General features: G+C 42.9%; 1 protein-coding gene across 1 annotated transcript in view; it reads right to left on the bottom strand.

The window, feature by feature from the left end:
* The window catches only part of AHRR (aryl hydrocarbon receptor repressor), an 82,754-nt gene extending 61,524 nt beyond the window's left edge, over window positions 1-21,230 (bottom strand). Inside the window, exons 1-2 of the mRNA XM_068194518.1 lie at window positions 21,018-21,230; window positions 2,242-2,313 (exon numbers count right to left, since the gene is read on the bottom strand). Of these exons, the coding sequence (XP_068050619.1) occupies window positions 2,242-2,303 (62 nt within the window). The 5' untranslated portion in view covers window positions 2,304-2,313; window positions 21,018-21,230. The remainder of the gene's footprint in view (window positions 1-2,241; window positions 2,314-21,017) is intronic.
* Window positions 21,231-23,102: the final 1,872 nt, after the last annotated feature.

Genomic DNA, 23,102 nt, shown 5'->3' with positions numbered 1-23,102 from the left:
GTAAATTCTAGAGACTATTTACATTGAATAGAGAGGACTGGCCAAAGAACACCCATCAACTTTATTTTCTGTGAAAAATAAGGTTCTACAACTGAACAAATACTCCTCCCAGAACAGATGCCAGTTTCTACCGTGATTCATTGGCAGAATGATAGGGGGGAAAGTACAACAAGGCTGTGGAGGAAAAAGTGCTGTGCTATCAAACAGGAGAAGAAAGCTGTAACAAAGATGGTACAACATGAATTAAAATAATGGTTAAATATGCTGCTCAATTAATAGGCTTTGTCTAGCCTTCTAAATTCAAGATAAATTACTCAAGGCAGCATGACAGTAATCTCAGAGCCCTGAAAGACACAGACCGGGAAAGGAGCTCTGTCAGCCAATCAGTCCGGGGCAGTCAGAGCCTTTTTAGAGGAAAGTCCCCGAGTGAGGGAATAAGCACAGGAAAGGCTTACCAGAGACCAAGCCCACAAACAGATAAGGTTTGAGGAAGAGACCAGTGTTGCTAGGAACTGAGAAATCATCCTCAGCAAGTGGTAAGTAACTAACGACAGAAAATAGAGTGCTGTCTCCAGTGTGGGACTTCAGCATTCTAACAATCCAAACAGTTCCCCTTGTTTTAACCCATGTTTCTTAATCAAAATTGTTCTTGTCCTGGCTTGATAAGTTCATGCTCAGGTACCTGCACTGCAACATCATAGAAAAGCTATTTTCTAGGCAGCATTCCCTGCAATGGTTCCCAAGATGAAAACTTGGTTGTGTAAAGTGAGAATTTTCTTCTGAGAGTATTAAAGCCAAAACTTCCAAAAATGCTAATGAGGTCATTTCTGTGATTTGTTAGCAGGTAGTTTTCTTAGCCATTCATTTATCTAGAAGTCATCTTTGAGAGGAGTTCTAGCTAGCATGTAAACTCCAAACATAAGCGTAATGTTTTTCAAAGCAACTGCAAGTCTCCTTCCTTTTTCACAAAAGTAATGATCCATAAACAGTTCTGCATAGAGGTAATTTAATGTACTGGAAATGTTCCATCCCTCTTGCGATTGTTATAAAACCAAATATCCACATCCACACTGAAATAGTAGTGCAGAAATCTTACATACATTTTGAATTCAACACTCAGGATTTTTGCAGGAAGAATCATTTACTTATGTTATTGTCTTTGTCCATTGAAATATGATAACAATATCAGCAGATGTCATTAAAACATTCAGAGAAACTCCCCTTTGATTTTAGACCAATATGTACAGTTGTGAGCCAAGTGGGTTATTTTTAGAAGTTGTGAACAACTGAAAATAGGGAAACCTATTTTAGTTACCTTGTCATCCTTAAATTGTGTGTGAAGGCCACCAGTGCCAGTTCATAATTTTAACACAGTAAAAATGTGTGCTTCATAATCATATAATCAAGTGTAACACAGAAAATATGGGATGATTACATTAAAAAGCTTTATTTCATAGATTGGCTTATGGCATCTGGAACTCATTTACATTTGACTGATAGCAACCTCTTTTTTCCCCCTCCCATTTCAAGCATCTTGTAGTAACAAATTTCCATTGCAGTTCTTCTTTTCCTGCTTTGCCTCTGCATATATAATTCCTCCTTCCCATTTTTCTCCTAATGAAAGTGATCCCATGGTAAATAGAAGTCTGAAAATTATGTGTTCTACATGCAAAAAAGTGACTCACCAGTCTGCTCTTTCGGCTGGCTGAACTGACCCACTTTCCCGGCTCGCACATGCTGGACTTAGCAAAGCCCCAAGCAACACTAGGCCCAGGAAAGGGGAAGGGGGGAGTGCAATGCCAGTGCTCTGGTGCCACTCAACACATGGCTTCTCAAAAAGCTCCTTGAACAGGTGGCAGGGAGCACGGAAGCACCAAGGTGGCAGCCACCCCTCCAACCCACTGCTCAGCTGACAGTTAGTCCACCGGTGTGTTCTGCCTACAAAAGGGCCCTGTCCCTCTCCACTCTCCACAGCAGCACCGTGCTACCCATCACAACCACCACTGGCCTCCTCCTGGAATACCTAGTGATGGGTAAGGATGGTTTGAGCCAGGCATGGCATCCTTTCTGGAGACATCTTACCCATGAAAAGCCAGCTTCCCAGCCAAGGGTTTCTCATTGCAGAGAAGATTAGGTCTCTCCTGTGTCAGTGGACCACAGGAGGAAGGGAACCCTTCTTCTACCTAATTTCTAGCCCGTATGTTTGGAGGGAGATGCCTCCTGATGAATATGATACTTAACTGTTTTTGAATGGGTTTCCTCCTTTTCCTCCCAGCATACAGGCAATCCCCTGGAGGAATCATGGCTTTGACACTGAAAAACAAAAGGAATAGGTTTCTTAGTTCAGAGGTTTCTGTGTATCAGACTGCTGTACAAAATGACAGCACTGAGAAAGTTCCACCAAAGAAAATGTTTGTTCCTTGAGTGTGACATTCAGCAGCACTAAAGAGCATGGTGGCATTAGTGAAGATAATAAGCTTACAGCTTATTCAATTTCCTACCCTAATATTATTAGAACATATTGATGTTTATGTTCAATTTTCATTTTTTCCAATTAAGTATACTATGCATGATATAAAATGGTTATAAAATACATCCTGTTTACTGGATATCCAAATTTTTTTCCCTTCCCAGCTCATTTCTAAATTCAGCTAAACAAGTAAGAATGAATAATACTAGCCGTCATCTGCAGGGAGGATTTCACAGCTTTTAAAATACACAGGAATATTATCTGCATTACTGACATTATGACTAGTAGGTTGCAATTATTCAAATCACCATTTCTCCAGATCCTCACATCCTCATTTTTAAAGGCTGGAAATATAGCTGTCAGCAGCTCAAGATGTGACACACAGTTCTGTGGTTAGCACTAGGACCCAATGTAGTGCTGACTGAGGTGACAATTTTCACACAAAACTTGGTCTTATTGATTTATTTGAGTATGTTAGCCCTAGAGACGTGCAGAATGGGAAAAAGTCTTAGCATTCAGTCTTTTGGAGATTAGCTGAATATCACAGTCTCTTGATTTTCTGTCTGAAAGAATATTTTAGTCAGGCTGAGTGCAGTTCAACAGTGGGGTCATGCTGCCAGAGAGGTTCGTGTATCTCAAGAGTAATTGCCATTTTGTGTAAGATACAAAATGAAAGGGAACTTCTATGTACTGAATCAAATCCCATGCTGGTGAACATGTGTGTCATGTAAAGCAAATCATAAACTCGCTGAGCTTAATTAAAAACTGTTTAGAAGGGCTTTCTTTTTCATTGAAAGTCAGCTTTCTGATAACTAGAAACCTTTTGCCTTTCAGCTTAAATTTGTTCATGGTCATTTTATGCCCATTTGTTCTTCTGCCAACATTGTCTTTTAGTTTAAATAGCTCTTCCTCCTCTATTGTGTTTACTCATTGGCATATTTTTAAATATCAGTCATATCTTCAGTCAGCCTTCATTTTTCTATTCTGGGACAACACAAACTCTTTTATTTCCCTCTCATGTCACAAACTGGTTTTTACTTCCTATCATTTTAGGAGAACAGAATTGAGCCAGTTTATTAAGCAAAATCTGAAATGTATTTCATACATGCAAGCACAGCATCCTTTGCTAAATTGAGACAGGTCTACTGTGTTCCCCTCATCTGGAAAATCAGTTATTGTGTCAACAGACAGCTAGCAGGTTACTTTGTCAAAATTATTTAAATCTACATTCCATTTTTACTCCAGCTAACTACAGCTGTTTTTTGTTCATTCCTTCTGAGAATTCATTCTAAAATGATGCATACTATAGAGATCAGACTAATTGCCTTCTCTCAAATGCAGGTTATGGTGGAAACACCAGTCATTCTTCAGTTGGTGCAGTGTCAGGCATTAGGTTCTTCCAGAAACAGGACTATATTTTCCACTATTATTGGAATAATTTCCTGTGATGTCAGATGGGTGAACTGCCTGTCCAAAGCTGATGAGGGATATGATACTGTGCAAAAAATACTGCTGCAGGTTAAGATTATGCCATAGTCTTTGCTTAGATTAAGCTTTCTTGCCATCTTTAAAGACCTTGTTAAATAGACCTTGTTAATCTGCAAGATTTTGTTGTTTTGTTTTTGTTTTTTTTTAACAATCTGCCAGTTTTTAAGATTACATCTACCCTCACAGGTTTCCTCCTGGAAGGAAGGAAACTTTAACTTCCTTCAGCTGGAAGTTAAAATGGTGTGGATATGCCAAAAGGGCCACAGTTTCTTCTGAAACCTTACATTAAAATGTATTTTCTTTGTACTTGTGGTGGACTGACACTGTCTGGATACAAGGTACCCCACCAAACCCACTCTACCACTCCCCTCCTCAGCAGGACAAGGGAGAAACAATACAACAAAAGGCTCATGGGTCGAGATAAGGAAAGGGAGAGATCACTCACCACTTACTCTCACTGACAAAACAGACTGAACTCAGGGAAATTAGTTTAATTTATTACCAATCAAATCAGAGCAGGGTAATTGAGAAATAAACCCAAATCTCAAAAATACCTTCCCCATACGCCTCCTTTATTCCAAGGCTCAGCTTCACTGCATTTTCTCTACCTCCTTCCCCTGCAGCAGCACAAGAGGATGGGGAATGGAGGCTGTGGTCAGTTCATCACACTCTGTCTCTGCCACGCCTTCCCCCTCAGGGGGAGGACTCCCCACACTCTCCCACAAACTTCTCTAACACAAGTCCTTCCCACGGGCTGCAGTTCTTCACAAATTGCCCCAACATGGGTGCAGTCCTTCAGGAACAGGCTGCCCAAGCATGGGTGCTCCTTGGGATCACAAGTTCTGCCAGCAAACCTGCTCCAGTGTGGGGTCCTCTTTCTATGGGTCCACAAGTCCTGCCAGGACCCTGCTCCAGCACAGGTTTCCCGTGGGGTCACAGCCTCCTTCAGGCATCCACCTGTTCTGGAGTGGGGTCCTCCATGGGCTGCAGGGATGCAGCTGCCTCACCGTGGGCTGCACCATGGACCGCAGGGGAGTCTGCTCTGGTGCCTGGAGCACGTCCTCCCACTCCTTCTTCACTGCCCCTGATGTCTGCAAGGCTGCTGCTCTCAGATATTCTCGCTCCTCTCTCTGACTGCAGTTGCAGTTGTGCAGGCTCTTTTCCCCCTTCATAAACACGTTATCCCAAAGGCACTGCCATCATTGCTGGTGGGCTCAGCCCCGGCCAGCGGCAGGTCTGTCGTGGACCTACTGCACACAGGGGAAGCCTCCAGCAGCTTCTCACAGCAGCCACCCCTCTAGACCCCCACTACCAAATCCTTGCCATGCAAACCTAATGCAATATTGTAATACTTTTTTGTTCTGAGTCCTTCCTGTCCATAATATGAATCTATGACTCATAGTTCATGTTTCAAAACAGTGTCACATGTTAGACTTCCCTTCTCTTGCCTTCATGAGTGAAGTTAGAAGGAGGAGAAAGGTTTGAACAGCATCTTTCAAGTGAATACTGAAAGTTAAGAGTTCATTCAATTTCCCGAAAGGGCGACTTTGTTTTAAAACCCACTCTGGATCAGTTGATTAATAGATGACAGCAAATAAAAATAAATAAAAAGACCTCAGTATTCAAACTGAAAACCAGGAAATAAATAGCAAACAATATGAGCTAGAATTTATGGAGTGCAAAATGCTAGTTAAAAGAGATAAAGGCCCACAGGAAAATTCACAAACCGCAGTGCTAAAGACAAAAGATAGTGTGCCATTTACAAGAATATTATGAAGAAAATAATTCTAACAAGTGTATGTGGTTCTAATTAGATGGAGATGGCTTTATGTTAGAACTGCATAAAAGGTAAGAGTGCTCAACATTTTTATTTCTAGTCTCTGAAAAGAAGGAGAATCATGCACTCCCATCAAACAAGAATTAGCCATGCACTCTTCAGGCTTTCTACAAGAACTTTCTACAGAATTAGAACAAAGAGTTACCACAGCAACATGGTATGAAGCACTGCCCCAGCAACTGAGCACCAACATCCTAGATACACACACAGCCAAGAAGTGCTTCTGCCACTACCACTAATGCCAGTAGTGGCATATGGTTAAAATGAGTCTGAGAATGCATGGACAGGAATAAAGACAGAGTCAGAAGGTTCATAGCTAATGGTCCTAAAAATATGTCTGAAAACAGCACTTGACTTTGTTGAGCTGCAGAGATCATAAATCATGAAAACATCTATTTTAAAAACTGGAGAAGAGCATGTCCTACTTAGACTGTGTTTTCTTCTGATCACCTGTGAGCTCTTCTCTCCACCCCTAGGACAGAACAGCCCATCACTACCACTGAAGGAGGTTGGGGGCTCCTTCCCCTGCCAGCCCACTCCTCTCACATGGATGAAAAACAAGAAGAACTTGGGTGGACAGCACTCAGCTTCTCAGAACAGTTATGCTCTTTGCTTTCTCTCTGTAATGCTTGAGAGCCCTCACATTCTCTCTATGTGTTTGAGGTAGGATGAAAATGGACCCAAAGATGCAATCTTCCAGCACTCCAGCAGGAGGAAAGGGGGCTTACAAGCTAGAGGAGCTTCAGGAAGAGAGCTGGAACCAAAAGGATTAGAATTGCTAGAAAAGGGTAGATGTGGACTATGATAATTTGATTCAGTCAGATGCTGGTAATCACTGCTGACATTAAGTCACAATGAATCTCTGAACACTGGGGAACACTGAAGGACTGAAAGACAACTGCTATATTATAATATTCAGAGAAGGGAAACTGAATGATCCAGCTATCCACGGGATGGCAAGACTGACATCCATCCAAGCAAAATGCCAGAAAAGCTGATAAGAAAGATAAATTACATCACTTAGCAGAATTCTATGGAATATCATGCTCTTTGGAGTGAAACTAACTCACTGAGAAGTTATCATTTCTAGCTGACAGAGGAGTTCACTTGTATTAGTAACTTAAGTTAGCAGCACAACATTCTGCTTTTAAAAAGACCCAATGAAGCATTACAGTGCACAGTTTCCACAAGTAAATAATCTGTCAAGTGACAGAATAAAAAGAAAAGTAGCCATAGAGAAATCACTACTAAATAGAAGAAGTTTTATAAAGACCTTACAGACATTGAGGTTCAATACAAACACATTGGCAATAATATTTATAAAGTTTAAAAATATTAGAAGATTGATAAATAATACTGAAGACACAGTGAAACAGAGCAACCTGGAGTGTCCAGTAGGCTGTTTCTCTTTATTCACAATGTATTTTAATACAGCCAAATGCAAACACTTGTATCTCAGAATAGGGAATGCACACCATTGATACTGAATAGGGACTGCGTCCTGAAATGTGAGTGATTCTTGAAAGGAATTAGGGATCAAAGTGAAAAAGGAATACAATCCATAGTTTGAGCTGCCAGCGAGGAGCTGATGCAAAAGCAGCTGATGCAGATGCTAACCTAAGTGAAGTGGTTTTACATCTGTTTAAAGATATGGTAAGACTGATGCTGGAACACTGTGTACAGTTCGCATGTAAGTGTTTTTCACGTAATGTTAGAAACTGTAAGAGTGAGGAAAGAAGTTAAAATAAATACTTGAAGGCTGAAGAAATTTCTTTGCATAGAAAAAAGATTTAGGTGACTTGAGTAAAGTGAAGTACTTCCAGGGGAAGATATGATTACTGAATTATTTTAATCTGAAACACAGCAAGCACTTAGAAAGTGAAACTGAAGCCAGGTACATCCAAATAAGAAATAAGGCATAAATCTGTACCATCATGAGCATTTAAACACTGGAACAAGGTACAAAGGATTTAATGGGTCCCGTTGTCTTGAAACCACTGTTAGATGCCTTTTTGTAATATGCACTTTACTCTAAGAGAAGTTATACTTAAATTAAATAGAAACAGTTTAGTTGAATGCAGGCATACTCAGGAAAAAGAGAATCTTTGGTAGCTATAGGTGGTCAGATTACATTATCAAATGATCTCTGCTTTCACAAAATTTTATTAATCTTTTCCTGCCCAAATGTAATCACATACCATGCATTCAATGCCTGAACTACAAGAAAGGGCTGTGCAGACCACAGCTTCAAAGCATCACAGTTATCAAAGAGGCAGCCTGAGAGTGGGAAGGCTGTGTGTGTGCTCATCCCTACCCTGCCACAGCACCGTGGTGCAGTTTCACCAGCAAAGCAAAAGGGGATGGGGCTGGAGAGTGGCTTGGCTTTTCTCAGGATTATGTGTTTCCACCTTGGCAGGGTCAGCTCTGGAAAAAGGCTTCCAGTCACGATGGCTCACCAACAGGACAGAAATCTATCTGCCTGCTCTCACTAAATTAATTGTGATTGGCTCATTTGTGCCAAGTTTTCTGCTTCTAATGAATGGTCATGTCTTAGGAGAAAATATGGTAAGAGTTTTGGATATATCCTTGTAAATAGCATGTTTCTAGCTGAAGCAGCCCCACTTAAAAAATAACTGGAGCAAAGAATGAATAAGGGTTGTGAAACTGAGACCCAGAGTCAGAGTGCAAGAGCTCAAACTGTTTGGGTTATCATGAAGAACAGCAACAGAGAACTTCCGTACAATAAGTAACTATATTACGTAGGAAACAAACATTTCGTGACAAGAAACAAACATTTCTAGCAAGATCCAATTTACTGAACTGGAGGCTAATTAAATCCAAATAACAGTTAAATGATTATCAAAATAATTTACCAAAGCCTGTAGAGGATTCTCCATCACTGAGCATTTTTTCATCAAAAATTTTTTCTTAACAAAACTAATGGACCTGTGTGGTAAGAATTTATTGAAGGATTTCTGATGGTCCAGTTTTACATGAGATTGAAACAAGATCACAGTGGCTCTTTCTGTCCCTAAAATTTCCTTTTCTACCTTATTTATTTCCCCAGTGAAAGAGCAGTGTGTTAAATCTCAAACATGAGGAATTTTCAGAAGACTAAAAGAAAGTATTTAATGCCTGATTTAGAGAGGGTGTTCGACAAGTATCAGGGATCATATGTTGTCTGACAAATACACACAAAATCTCTCTTTAATTTCCTTTCAAGAAAATGTGTACAAATTTGGCTATGTTTGGAGCTTCTAGGAAAAAAATCCAGCTTGCGTGTGCTCGGGAGACTTGTTGTAGTCTGACAGTTATCTACAGCTTCTGCCTGAGCTGAGCACACGTCATCCCCTTCATTCCTCCTACAGGCATCTGCACTGTGCATATGCATCCCCGTGTGCTTCACAGGGCTCCCCTCCGAGCAGCAAAGGCAGTGCTAGGCCTTCCCTCTTGCTGTCCCTCCTCATCCCGGTGCAACAAAGGACTCCAAATATAAGGCATGGGAAGAAGGAGTCAGCCATGGGAAAGACTGAAGCAGATTGGGACAAGGCAGGGAGAGATAGCAGAAGGCTTGTAGTCCTGAGTCTCAGCACCCCTAAGACCTGCAGAGAGATGCTGTGCTCCTAAAAACTCCGGAAAAGAACCAGTCAGGAGCACTGCTTTTGTATTAGCATTAGGAATTCAAAGTAACCATTGCAAATTTGGGGAGTTTGCCAGAAATAAGGTGGCCAGCACTTCTCTACTGCAATCTCACTTCCAGGTCTCTTGTGGTCTGCTTTGCCTCCACTGCCTGCCTTACAGAAAGCAATCTGAGCACCTGCAATCTGAGCAATCTGCAGGATGCAAGGCATGCGACTACAGCCTGGGACACCAGAGGCACCAGCCCTCACTTTCTGGGAGCCTTGGTCTGTTCTAAAAGCGTTGAGCACTCAGTACTGCATCTAGAGGCAGCCACCACTGAGCTCTGAATGAGCGTGAACCAAAGGCTCTGTCTTCTGGAAAATCTCCTGAGTGCCTGGCATCGAGTAAATGAGAATAAGTATTTCAGGTTTATCACTTCTAATAAGTCCATATGTCTCAGCAGTATAATAAAGATTAATTCAGTGGTGGATCTGATGTACTTAAATACAAAAGTCACAATTGTCACCGAACACTCTGTGACAAAATTAATAGCACTTTTTTTGCACAGGATTTGAATACTGCATAGTACAGAGCTGGGACTATGAGGTGAATGAGGATAATAGAAACAAAATATAACATCTACTTTAGTATGAGATTAAGTTTAGTTACTGTCCATTAAAGTGAGGAATTTAACAGCTGGACTTGATGTTCTTAGAGGTATTTTTCAATCTAAGTGTTTTATGAATTTATGTTTACTCCTAGGTTTCCTAATTTGCAAGTGTTTGACTTTAAAACAGGGCAGCCCTTTGCTTCAGGATGGATATGTAGCTACACTCTTCTTCTTTAGCAAAACAATAATTTCAATCACTATTCTTCCTTCACAAACAAGTTCATCAGGGGACTGAATTGTCTCATCAGCCTTTCTTTCTTTTTATGTTTATATAAGAAAGCCTGAAATTAAGTTCAAGGACACTTCTTTTGAGCTTTAAGGATGTAAATAAATAACTTCTTAAAAAAGCTTAGCTGCAGTTTGGATGGGTTTTTTAAAGTGATGTTTGAAAAATACAGCTGTTTTTAGAACTTCTAACATGCACTCTGTCATTTAAGGAAGGATACACATGAAGCACATATAAAAACACACCAAAAAAAACTAATATTGGGCATATGTCTGGCACAATACTTTGTAGTTAGTGGAGTGATATCTTTTTCTACCAGGCTTCACTTTGGCACTCCATTGTCTATACCAAGACCTTTGAGGAAAACAAAAGGTTGCCACAGCAGCCTTTTCATAGGAAGGCATGAGCAGCAATGAAAAGATTTTCTACAGCTGGAGCATTTAGGATATTTCTGAACCATATGGATTATTTGATGACTAGCAAGACGGTCAGTCTTGCATTGCAATCTTTTCCTCAGTAGGGATATTACTGTAGCATGTTTCACTTTTAAACTCTCAGGAACATAATATCTTTGAGATCTCTGTCCCTGTGTTCTGTTTGCTGGAACCTGACTAATAGGTCACAAGAAAAGCAGACGTCGTGAAAGCGTAAGCATAATTTCCATAGCAAATCTGACTAAAACCAGTAAGATAGGTCAATGAAATATTTCTACCATGAATGAGTAGTGTAGCAAGGCCTCAGCTCAGCTGTCTTCTACCTATAGCTAGGTTCAGGTTTTGGGAGCAGCTTTATGCTGGCAACACAGAGCTCAGTACAGAGAACAATTCAAGCATGCTTGTTAACTGTACATATAATTTCTCAGACAGGTTCTGCCCAGATTTAGCTCTGTGCTGTCATGATAAGGCTTGTAGAGCTAATTAGTTATTCAAGTTCATGCTGTTCATTAGCTTGTCTTCAATTTTAAGTAAAGGATTAATATCCTTAAATAAAAGAGGATAACGATATCCCTTTGAATTAATTGTGTCACATTTTTTCACAAGACACATGTGGCTGTGCACTGACTGCCTACTGGGTTGTTTTACCCTCATGGCCCACTCCCTGTTCCACGATAAGGTGGCATATGCTCCAGCACCCACACACACTGTGATGGGGTAAATTAGACGTGTTACTTGGAGTCACAGAACTAGCCACAGATTGCAAATATAATTAAGGACTGGTCCTCCAAACCCTCTTGTAAATTCACTGGCATTCCTGGTGTTAGTTTCCCAACCACCTATGTTTTAATACCTTGCTTGCCATCTCATCACACTTCAACTGTCTGAGGTTTAGGTTCTCTTTGAAGTCGTTCTCTTGGAACAAGGATCTTTGATAAGACTACTTATCATCCTGCATCCATCCACAGGGCTAGACTAGAATTGTGGTTGTATTGAGTTTGTGTGGCCAGGTTTTGGTAGCAGAGGGGCTACAGGAGAAGATGGCTTCCATGAGAAGATGCTGGAAGCTTCCCCCATATCCAACAGAGCCAATGCCAGGCTGCTCCAAGATGGACCCAGCACAGGCCAAGGCAAAGCCAATCAGAAATTGAAATAGTGTATCTGTGATAACATATTTAAGAAGGAAAAAAAGTATTGTGCAGAATAAATTGTGCTCAGAGAAAAGAGGAGTAAGAAGATGCAAGAGGAGCAACTGCACAGATACCAGTCAGTGAAGAATGGGGAGGAGGTGTTTCAGGTGCCAGAGCTGAGATTCTCCTGCCGCCTGTGGTACAGCCCATGGTAAGGCAGTTGTGCCCCTGCAGTTCATGGAGATCCACAGGGATGCAGAAATCCACCTGCAGCCCATGGAGAAGACACACACCAGAGCAAGTGGATGCCTGACAGGAGGCTGGAGCTGGCTCGTGGCAGGGACCTGCAGACCTGTGGAGAGAGTGTGTCCAGTGAGTGTCCCCCATGGTCTGTGGGGGACACGTGCTGGAGCAAACTGTGGCTGAACAACTGCACTCTGTGGGAAGGGACCCACACTGGAGCAGTTTGGACTATAGCCTGTGGGAAAGATGCAGCCTGAAGAAGAAAGTTCATTAAGAACTGTCTCCTGTGGGAAGAACCCCGCCTTGGAGCAGAAGAAGATTCCTCTCTGAGCAGTGGAGAAACATGTTATGAACTGATCATAACCCCATTCCTGTCTCCCTGCACCACTGTGAGGCAGGAGGTACGGCTGGAAAGAAGGGAGGAGTGAGGGGAAGGTGTTTTTAAGATTTGTTTTACTTCTCAATATCCTGCTCTGATTTTGATTTGTAATGAGTTACATTAATTTCCCCAAGCTGAGTCTGCTTTGCCCATGATGATAATCAATGAGTGATCTCTCGCTGCCCTTATCTCAGCTCATGAGCCTTTTGTTATGCTTTCTCTCCCCCAGCCAGTTGAGGAAGGGAGTGATAGAGTGCTTTTGGTGGGTGTCTGGCATCCACCCAGGGTCAACCCACCACAGTGGTGCAATTTTGGAGTAAATGCAAACAGCCTGATGAGAAACACTGAGTTATACAAATGGAGGCTACGCATAGGTTGGAGGATTGAATAGATGAGATAAGACAGAATCACCAGCAGCCATTTCTAGTTTTCTGCTGTAAAGCCAAAATGGAACTTAAATGGCAGTTTCATCAGGAAAGAACTGCTTATCAATTCAGGAAGACTCTCCACAGTAGCTAGTAAGGTAGTGATGCTCTTCTGTGAGTGAGCCGAGATCCAATTCCAAGCCTTTCGAAAAAGTCTGTCCCACACTAACAGTACTTTCATTGCCCCAATTTATCTACTTTTTTCCACAAAAGGCTTCTTAAAAGATTTTAGTTGCACTCAGTGCAGAGCACAGCTCATATATTTTGAATACTTATTTTTCCATATATATATGTAGATCATATATAATTAATTGGTATCATATATTTGCACTTTTTCTGCACCACTAGAGACAGTGTGGAAAGAGACAAAAGTGGCCATCTTTGGCTCAGAGACACAGCCTGTCCTCAGGGGAGCCTGTATGACACCAGGATAACACAGCATAGCATTCTTCTAAAGAAAAGAAGCAAAAGAGACCTGGATCTAAGGACAACAAAATGGAGAGTGCTCTAAAAGCTATGAAATGTATGTAGGACTAGGAAGGCAGGCAGGAAAACCAGTAATACAACTAGATATAAAATCAGCTTTTTGGGGAGATGCAATCCTCTTCTTCTCCAGGCTTTGCTCTTCTGTGTTGTGCCTACTCAGTTATTCAGTGGAAGAAAAAGAGTAACTGAGGATGAACTTACAAGAGCCCCACAACAGAGGTTCAGCAGAGCTTCGATATCTGAAGATCCAGAGGTAAAAAAACCCCAAAACAACAAGAAGAACAAAAAAAAAAAAAAAAAAAAAAAATCACAACAAAAAAAAACACCAGCCTTTCAGGGACAGAATAAAAAGGTGTTTATCTCAAAGTTTGAGATGGTAAATGGGAATGCAGAGAAAAATTGAAGTTAAACATGAAGTATTTTCTCCTGGAACTCTGAAAGTTATGTTAGTTTGATGCTTAAATTGACATTGTTATTATTAATACCGTTGAAGTTTAGTGTTTTAAAATGTTTGTGCCACCATTGTAAAAACCACTTAGTTTGAAAGAAGCAGGTCACAGATTGGAAAAACACACCAAGAGTCAGGCTGCCATGTGAGTTGTCAAGCTTTTGCTCAATTCTTGCAAGTCTTCAGTTCAATGAAGTACATGAAAATCAGAATGGAAACTCAAAGCTTCCTGTTTTTTCAGATACTGAATCTGAAAACAAAAGTAAAAATAAAACCTGATGTAGCTAATATTTTTAATGTAAATACAGCTAAACAAGTGTTACTGGTTGAAAGGCTGTCTAGTTTTGTCTGCTGTGCTGACAAGGCACTACTCCATCACCTTGTTTTGGATAAGTACTAAAATACAGTGCAGGTCCTTAATTACCAACGTATAAGGCCCATGCAAACATCACAAAGCTCAACAAGGCCAAGTGCAAGGTGCTGCACGTGGGTCAGGCAGCCCCAAGCACAGTCTGGGCAGAGAATGGATTGAGTGCAGTCCTGGAGAGAAGCACTTGGCTCCAAGAGGACCTTACAAAAGCCTTCCAGTACCTAAAGAGGGCCTACAAGGAACCTGGAGAGGGAATTTTCACAAGGGCATGCAGTGATAAGACAAAGGGCAGTGATTTCAAAGTGAAGGCAGGTTTAGATGAATTGTTAAGGATAAATTCTTTACAGTGAGGGTGCTGAGACACTGGCACAGGTCACCCGGAGCAGTTGCAGGTGCCTCATTCCTGGAAGTGTTCAGGTTCAGTTTGAATGGGGAGCTGAGCAACTAGTTGAAGGTGTCCCTGCCTATGGCAGTGGAGTAAGAATTAGAATCTTTTAAGGACCCTTCCAACCCAAACCACTCTGTGATCTATAATTCTGTGTTTTCCTCTCCAGAAATACAAATTTCTCCTTTATAAGCAAAATATTCCCGTTATGGTTTTGAGATCTATGGATATACCTCCCTTTTTCATTTGTTATTTGACAACTTCTGGAACTTTTTGTTGTAAATACTTTTAATGTCTTAGAGACACGTGTCCAGACACAAAAATATGTTTAAATACATTTTCAAGTTTGCTACAGTATTACTGTCTTCTAATATTACTTATATCTGTTACTACCCTGAAGTAGCCAATATATAAAAATTGATTCTCATTAATCATCTTAGCAGTGTTGTTTTCTATATGCTCATTTAAGTTTTGATCATGCATTTTTTTATTTTAAAATATTAATTTTCATAAGCAATGACTACAAGTATTTCACCTTATATTTTTAGGGCAATAGATGGGGGGAAATTTGACTTCTTGCCTTCAAAACTCCCAGAATTTTATTTGTCTCTAAGATAAAAAAGCAAACATTTGATTACATTACATCCTATCACAATATCACTTGTCTTAAAGCATTTGTTACTATCCAGAACCACCTGACACTTATAGACAAGCTAGTATAAGATTTACTGATTCACATCCACTCCTGAAAAGTAACAAACAGGCATTTTTCATGGAGTGAAAATCGCAGGGAATCTCCCCAATTACAGGGTAGGAGAGAGCTCTTTCATCTGCTTTTATAGCCTGCCTTCCCTCCCCAGTCCCTTAACACCCGTCTATCCCAAGACAGAAAGATTTTGTTAATCATTGCAAATGGGACTGAAAAGACCCTCAAGAGACTGTACAGAACATCATTCCCAGCTTCATACAGAAGCAGCTGTACCAAAACCATTCAGAGGTTGCATATACGAGAAATGGCTTGTGAGCATGAAAGACTTGTCTGTTTTTTCTAGCTAAATCAATTGATTTAATAAAAAAGTGCCACATCTTTCTAGTCTTTTACAGGCTTGGGCCATCATAGCTGTAACAACACAGCTGTTAAACCCCTCCCCAGCAATACTTATACTGAAGAAGTACAGTTTCTATGAGTACCCCAGAGATTTTATTCCGGCACTTAACTATCACCATTTTTTTTTTCCTAAGCATCTTAAACTAAATTTTCCTTACAACACAATATAACATACGATTCTATCATAATTTCTTGCACTAACTGACATGAACCTAAATTACACTTTAAATTCAACTAACTTTGCAGCTAATCCTACATTTTTGATGATTTTTACTTCTTTCCCTTGACTTTTCTTGTCTCTAGACTAAACAATTATTCTAATATTTGTTTGTAAGTGATGTTTTTACACATCTAATAATCCCTTTCGCTCTCCTCTGGACTCTTAATTCTATCTGCAATTTTTTCTCAAGTACCCTGTCCCCATATGAGTGCAATACTCTAGCTGAGGACCTACCTGAGCTGAGCTGGACAAAAAGATTCATTTACTTCAGAAACAAACATTTCTATCCTTACACACCATTTTTACAACCGTGCAGTGCTACTGACTCACATTTAGTTTGTAAACCACCAGATTTCCACATCCTTTTCTCCTTAGCCATTCCCCATGCTATATTTGAGTACATGATTTATTACTGACTAAAGATAAAACCTTTGCACTAAACCTTATAGACTCATATCCTGGTTGGTTTTCTGGAGGTTGTGACTGTCAAAAATCACTCTGAATTTAACTTTTATCTTCCAGAGTGCCTGAGACCTGTTTGGTGACCTCTGCAGGCTGAATGCCCACATGCTCTGGCCCCGCGTTTGAGATATTCATGAAATAGGGAACAATGTGACAGATCCTGTGGAGCACCAACCTGAATGGTAGTCCTCTCAGTATATCCCTCCAAAATCTCTAATGCCTATACTCGTTGCCCACAAAACAACCTCATCAAATTTTGCTTCTCTATAAATGGCCTGAAACAAGAAGAAAGTACAATGGTTGTAGAATGATTCCTCATTTTAGGACAAGGAGAGGGAGACTCAATCTGACAAGTGCACTAGGAGTTCTCAGATATCAGAAAAACACATTTTGGAGAAGCAAATCCCTGTGAGAGACAACGAGGCCAAGGAAAGCTGCTTTACAAACAATTCTGCCCTGAGTGTGAGGTGAGAACATAATATTTGAAGTTTCAGTGAAGAAAAAAGTTCAAGAGATTACTTAGCATCATGACTCCCAGGGATCTGTACCCTACCAAATGTAGCAAAGAGCAGCCAGGAAAGAGAGACAATGACCCTAAAACTGCCACACGTTCAGCTTCACTGTGTTTCAGCTGAAACGTTACAGAAGAGGGAGAAACCCTCTTAATGATGTGTTTCTATAGTCCTGAGGAACAACAAAACTTGATTTTATGTGAGCATATGTTTTCAGCAAGCTAAACATATTGAAATAACCACCATTGTGCATCAATGCTAATACCGTTAAAGAGTAAGGAATAAATATCTAACGTATTAGAGATTGCACAGATATTGCTGTTGAGCGCAGAGCAATAGCTCTGGTGCATCAGGCAGCACTGCAGTCATAGAACAAACACCAAGTTTTGCAGCCCAAGCTTCATATGTATTGCATCATGCAAATGATTTGTGTCGCCTGCAGATGCAGCCTTAATTCAAAAGCATAGCCAGTATGGCCCAGCCCTCATGAGACAAGTACCTGGGTGCAGACTAAGTGCTTTGTTCACAAATGCTCACACTGAAGACCTTCCACTGACATAGACAGCTAAGCACTGCCACCTTGCACAATTTACACAGCCATCGTGCACTTGCCCTGTCACTGCACACCAGATGGAACCTTTCAGAGGGAAAGGGTAGGATTCAGAATAAGGTTTCAAGGTAAAAGAGATACACTGGGTCCCTTGTGATTGTAGCTGGACATCTGTGAACCTAAGGGCTGCACTTGAGTGAACAGCTTCTACCTGGTCTGTGCTGAAATGGTCGTATCACACGGTGGCACAGGGAACCTTGGGGGTTTATAACTATTTGGGGTGCATTTAGTTGGTGTTGTGCTGGCATAATCTTTTCCACCCCACCTTTGCAACCATGTAAGTCCGTAAATTCAAGTTTTGTAGTTACCTATGACATATTTGATATGTTGACAGCAGTACCACACAGACAGGACTTGCTACTGAAATCTCTAAGTTCAAGACTCTGAAGGTAAGTTGAATTAAATCCAACATGACTGTGAACAGCTCTGTGGGAGCTCTGGACAGACAGAGACATACTCCTAAAGCACTTCTGTCTCAAGATGTTCATCTGGTTCCTGACTCTTAGTCAAATTCCTTTCAAAGCACCTTGAAATTTTCATTCTTCATGCAGACCCAGAAGGGTCACCTTCCTCTTGAAAAAAAAAAAAAAAAAAGGCCTAAATGGTACACACTAGGCTGCATATTTGCCATCATGTACACTTCCTATGCTTTGACCTCAAAATGTTTGTAGAAACTGTGATCTGCAGTCTCCTAGTGGCAATTTGCATACAGGGCCAACAATGAAACCACTTCTCTCAAAAGCAGGAGCAGCTCCCACTTCTGCTCGACAAGTATGGCTGGATTTTTATATATATATAAAAGTACTGGGCTGCTGCAGAGTCCTCCTGTCCCGCTTTGCCATGGCCGTGTGGTGACAGTGCCCATCACCAGTGACCTGTCACAAACATGGCAGTTAGGCAGTAATTGTGGGGGAATGTTCACATCGGCAAATATCCTCTTGTCTACCTCACAGCCAAACCATGCTGTGCTCTGCCTGTACCAGGGAAGCAGGCTGGAGCTTCCTGCTCTCCAGGTAACCCCCTTCAAGTGGGAGCAAGAAGGGTTGAGGAAAATCCCTCTTGTGCCACTCAGGCAGGTTGGGTTAGCAGCTGATGAATTGTGGTTATCTGAGCTATAGCTTAGTTCTCATGGGTAAGCCAACTCAAATTGCAAACATCAGTACTCTTCAGCAACGAGTTTGTGTGTGTGGACATGACTCGAATTAGAAGCAATGTCTGAGTTAGGACTACAGTTATTCCATAGCGAAGACAAGTCCATGTTATCCAACATCCCCTTCCTGGTCTTCAAATTTAATGGTTATTCAAACATTACTGTAAAAAAAAAAGCCCTGGCTGACACTTCCTACCCAAACTTGGCAATTCCTTGAATTTTCCTCCAAAATCTGCTTTGTCCTAGCTGTCTCTGGGCACAAAGAGACACTCCCACATCCTTTACATTCCAGTTGGGGCTAATTGAACTCACATGTCAGCATGAGTCAGCAGTAATTACTAGGAATATTAAGGGAAGATTTGGCACCGGACTTCAATAATTCAATAGCAGAGCCCCCATGTTCAGTGGGGTCTGCGATTGGATCAAACCCCTTAAGCGCACGACAGCAAAAGCTGTATTGAGTTCTCTAGTCTCATTTACCTACACATGGGCAATTCCTGATACTGAAAGCATCTTTACTATATTTTTTGATACACCTACAGAAAGGAAAACCTAACGGAAAAATCATTTCTGAGTAATAAATCCTCCTCGCTGGAGTTTAAATCTGTTTATACGCTGAAACTGATGAATCAATATTAGAGTGGCTGGCTGGTTTTTGTAAGCACTCGCATTGCAAGCAGGGCCTAGAAATGCATTTCCTCCTTACAATTCCTGAGCAGAAATCTGAATCAATGGGAGGCTGAGGTAATAATATACCGACCCCCCCCTCCCCCGCCCCATTTCAGTTGAAATTAAAATCCTGAAACTACAACAACACGACTTTTCCACGTATGAGTGTTTGTTCCCCACCAGTCTTCACGAAACAGTCCCCCCTCCATACACCTTCACCCTCCATAATGTGTAGCCTTGTGCTTCCAAAGCTGGGAGCTGGAGGTGTTTACACACTAGCCCAACACAACCCCTAAAATCTTAATCTTCTCCTTGACACTGAAGAACACCTGAACAGACTTTTATGGTCAACTATTGCAAAAAAATCATTTGTCACAAACATATACAGACACAGAGACGCGGTGGATGTGGCTGTGAAAAGTGAGGACTGTCTCAGCCTGTGCTGGCAGGGGATGCAGGAGCAACAGTGTTAAAGTCACCATCAAAACCTTAACTGGAAACTCTCTTGATCTTACTACCTCCGGTATAAGGTACTTTGGTTTTCACGGAAATAAATTCTTGCTCTTGGTTGCAAATTAACCGAATGTCTTGCCAGTGAGTTTGGTCTTGTCAGTCATTAAGTGTCTCACTTAAATTAAATTTTTTAGTCTTAGCCCTGAATCATAGCATTCTCTACGTGTTCATAAAAGAGAACTGTTTTATTTTATCTAGTACAAACATATGTGCATCAACATTCTTCTCAACAGACTACTTCTGAACTCAACCAGATCATTCAGTTTTATTTAAGTCCAGTCCTTACTGTCTTTTTAAAACCTCCAACTACCAAACGTCAAGCATACTCTTGGTTTTTTCTGGAGGGTTTTTTTTCCTTTTTTTTTTTTTCTGGTTAAATAGTCCATCTCCTAGAAACTCACTAAATGACGCACAAACATTGTTTGTGTCTGTCTTCAGGAAAGAAAATTACATGATATAACTTGGTTTTATGCTATTTAAATTATTCTTTTATAAAGATGTAAAACTACACCTTTATCCAAAGACGTACAAAATTCTTGCTTGCTAAACAAAGTAACACGAAGTCAGAAAAGGCACCAGAGCCTTTCCCTCACTGCTTTTTCGCCCTTTGGTATGTCAAACTGAAACACAACAAGAATCCGTAGCGCAGAAGTTATAAAACACTCAAAATTATTTCCAAGTCAAGTACTGGCTGACCCTAAGGCAAACCCACCCTGCCCAGTTCCAAGCGAGCGCACCTGGGGCTCGGAAGAGGCAATGTGAAACTTTAGTTCACTTGTTTTCCCCTCGAAAGGTCTATCGAAGCGTCAGTGGAAAGGATGTGGCCAAGGTGTCGCGGCGGAGACCTCCGCCGTCCCGATTTCAGCTTTCGGGACAGAGAAGCACCGCTTGGGCATCACCCATCCGAGAGCAGCCCGGCACCGGCACCCCCGGGGCTCTCCCCTGGGAGCTGCGGACCGTCACCATCGCCCGGCTGGAAGAAGCGCGGCGCGTCCTGCGCGGCTGCGGTCCCAGCGCCGCCGACACGGGCGGAGGGACCACCGACAGCCCGGGGACAGCGAGGGGCGAGGCGGCCGGAGCCGACAGTCCCCCGGTTCCCCCGCACAGCCCAGGCTGAAGCCTGTCCTGCCCGCCGCGAGCTCTCGGGATGCAGCGACTTACCCCACGGTCCCCGCCACGACCCGGGGGTGCAAAGTTTTTCCGGGCGAGCAGAGCCCCCGGCCGCGGTGCAGGGCGGAGGTGCGGGAGCGAGCGGCGGGAGCGGGCCGGAGGGCGCCGGGGGTGGGGAGGATGCTCGGGCGCCGCGTCCCTCGTGATCCAGGTGGCGGGCGGGCGGCCGAGGGACGGGGCGAGCCGGCGCTGCCCGCTCGCACGCGATCCGCGCCCGCCGCGCCCCGGCGGCGCCAGAGGGCGCTGCAGCGGCGGCTCCGCGGCCGGGGGGGAGCGGCAGCGGGGCCGGGATCCGCCGGGATCCGCCCGGCGGGACCGCGGCGCTCGGCGCCGTCCCCGCCGCGGGATCCGCGGGGGAGCCCGGAGGAGCCGGGACCCCGCTGCCCGCGGTGCGGTGCACCTGCCCGCGCCGCCGCGCAGCCCGGCTATTCCGAAAAGTTGAAAGGGAAAAGTGTCGTGCGGGTCCTTCCCCGCCTCGCGGATGTACGGAACGGCCTCAATGTCCCCTGCACCGGTGCCTCTGCCCCACGGCTGCCGCTCCGCCCGGCCCCGGGGTCGCTTGTCGTCTTACGCGGATCCCGCGGCATCAGCACGGCTCCCTCGGCATCACCGGTGCCTTCAGTACAGCACCGCATTCACCGGCTTCTCTTGGAAGCCGAGTAGCTGGGATAATTTCTTTAACTAGCGGTGTTTGTTTTATTTCCCCAGAACGTTTTGCAGACGGATTTCTGGTTTGTACTGGAAGTGGCAAGGGATCCCAGTCAAGCAGCGAGGCCTTTTGCGAATGGTGTTAGATGCTGTAGTTCGGGTAAGTACCTAAAGTGGCACTTGTATGGGAGGCTTAAGGAGAGGACAGACGAAAACAGAGAAGGCTGATGCAGAAATTTCAAGGTAACAAAGTGAAAAACAGTCCTCTCCGTGGTGAGGTGCTTAGGGAGGAGTTCTTAGGGAGGAGATCCAAACTTTGAAGCCACAGCGGACTGCTGGGACTGGTTGCTGTGGGGACAAACTGTCTGCTGCTCCTCAGCCCTGAGGCTGCAGTGGCAGGTACCAGCCATCAGACAGCAGTGCCCTGAACCCACTGCCTTCACCCCAGACACAGTGCCTCATTTGTCTGTGATTTATATCCACAGGCACTTCTCCAGGAAAGGTCAATTATCAAGGTACAGGTGGCAGAAATATAGGGGGGAAAAATTTGTTTCCTATATGTTTAATATGGGAAAGCAAAGAATTCTGCTATTGCTAATCAGAATAGTTTGGGCTGGAAGCGGTCTTTAAAGGTAATCTAATCCAATCTACCTGCAAGGGGCAGGAGCATCTTCAGCTGGATCAGGTTGCTCATCCAAACAGACCTTGAACATATCCATGGATGGGGCACCTACCACCTCTCTGAATGACATGTTCCAGGGTTTCACAACCCTCACTGTAAAACACTCTTTCATCTAGTCTGAATGACCTAATAGATGTTTCATCCATATGAAGCTCTATTCTCAGGTTTCTTGTGGTACAGACTGAATAAAAATGCAGTGCCTAAGCACTAATTTACTGGGGAAGAAGAGGAGATGAACAGGAGCACCAGAGAGTACTTGAGCCTTCTCCTTTCTCACCCTGGACAGCGGGTGAGGAGCATGGCCCCAGCTCAGTGGTTGGTCTCCATGGTTGCACTTTAATGGCTTCCCAGCTTTCCCAGATCTTCAGGGAGAGGTCTTCAGAGCTGTCTCTCTGGAGTGGGCTACCACCTGACCTCATGATCACTATTAAGTCTTTGGCTTGACTGCTCATGTCTTGGTTTTAGCAGGGAAACTGCGTTTTGACAAATGGACCCACATAATAAACTTCTATCTCTCTGTTGCCCATGTTGTTCAAGGTAAGGGGAAGCCCAGGCCCCAGCCTTCCTGTCCTGTGGATAAAGATGGAAAAGCCCAGCTCACAGGAACACTATTGTTCCAGCAAAATAGAACCAGTCATTGTTGTTGATTGCTCTGTTACATCTTCCCAGACAGAGCCTTGGCTATAAAAATAGATTCAATAATCCACATGGACAGTTGCAATTGTAAATGGCATTCAGAAAGCAAA

This window comes from Anomalospiza imberbis, chromosome 1, assembly GCF_031753505.1.
Source record: "Anomalospiza imberbis isolate Cuckoo-Finch-1a 21T00152 chromosome 1, ASM3175350v1, whole genome shotgun sequence".
Classification (NCBI taxonomy): Eukaryota; Metazoa; Chordata; class Aves; order Passeriformes; family Viduidae; genus Anomalospiza; species Anomalospiza imberbis.
Note: the sequence above shows the minus strand (reverse complement) of the source record. Positions and strands in the feature narration are given on the sequence as shown.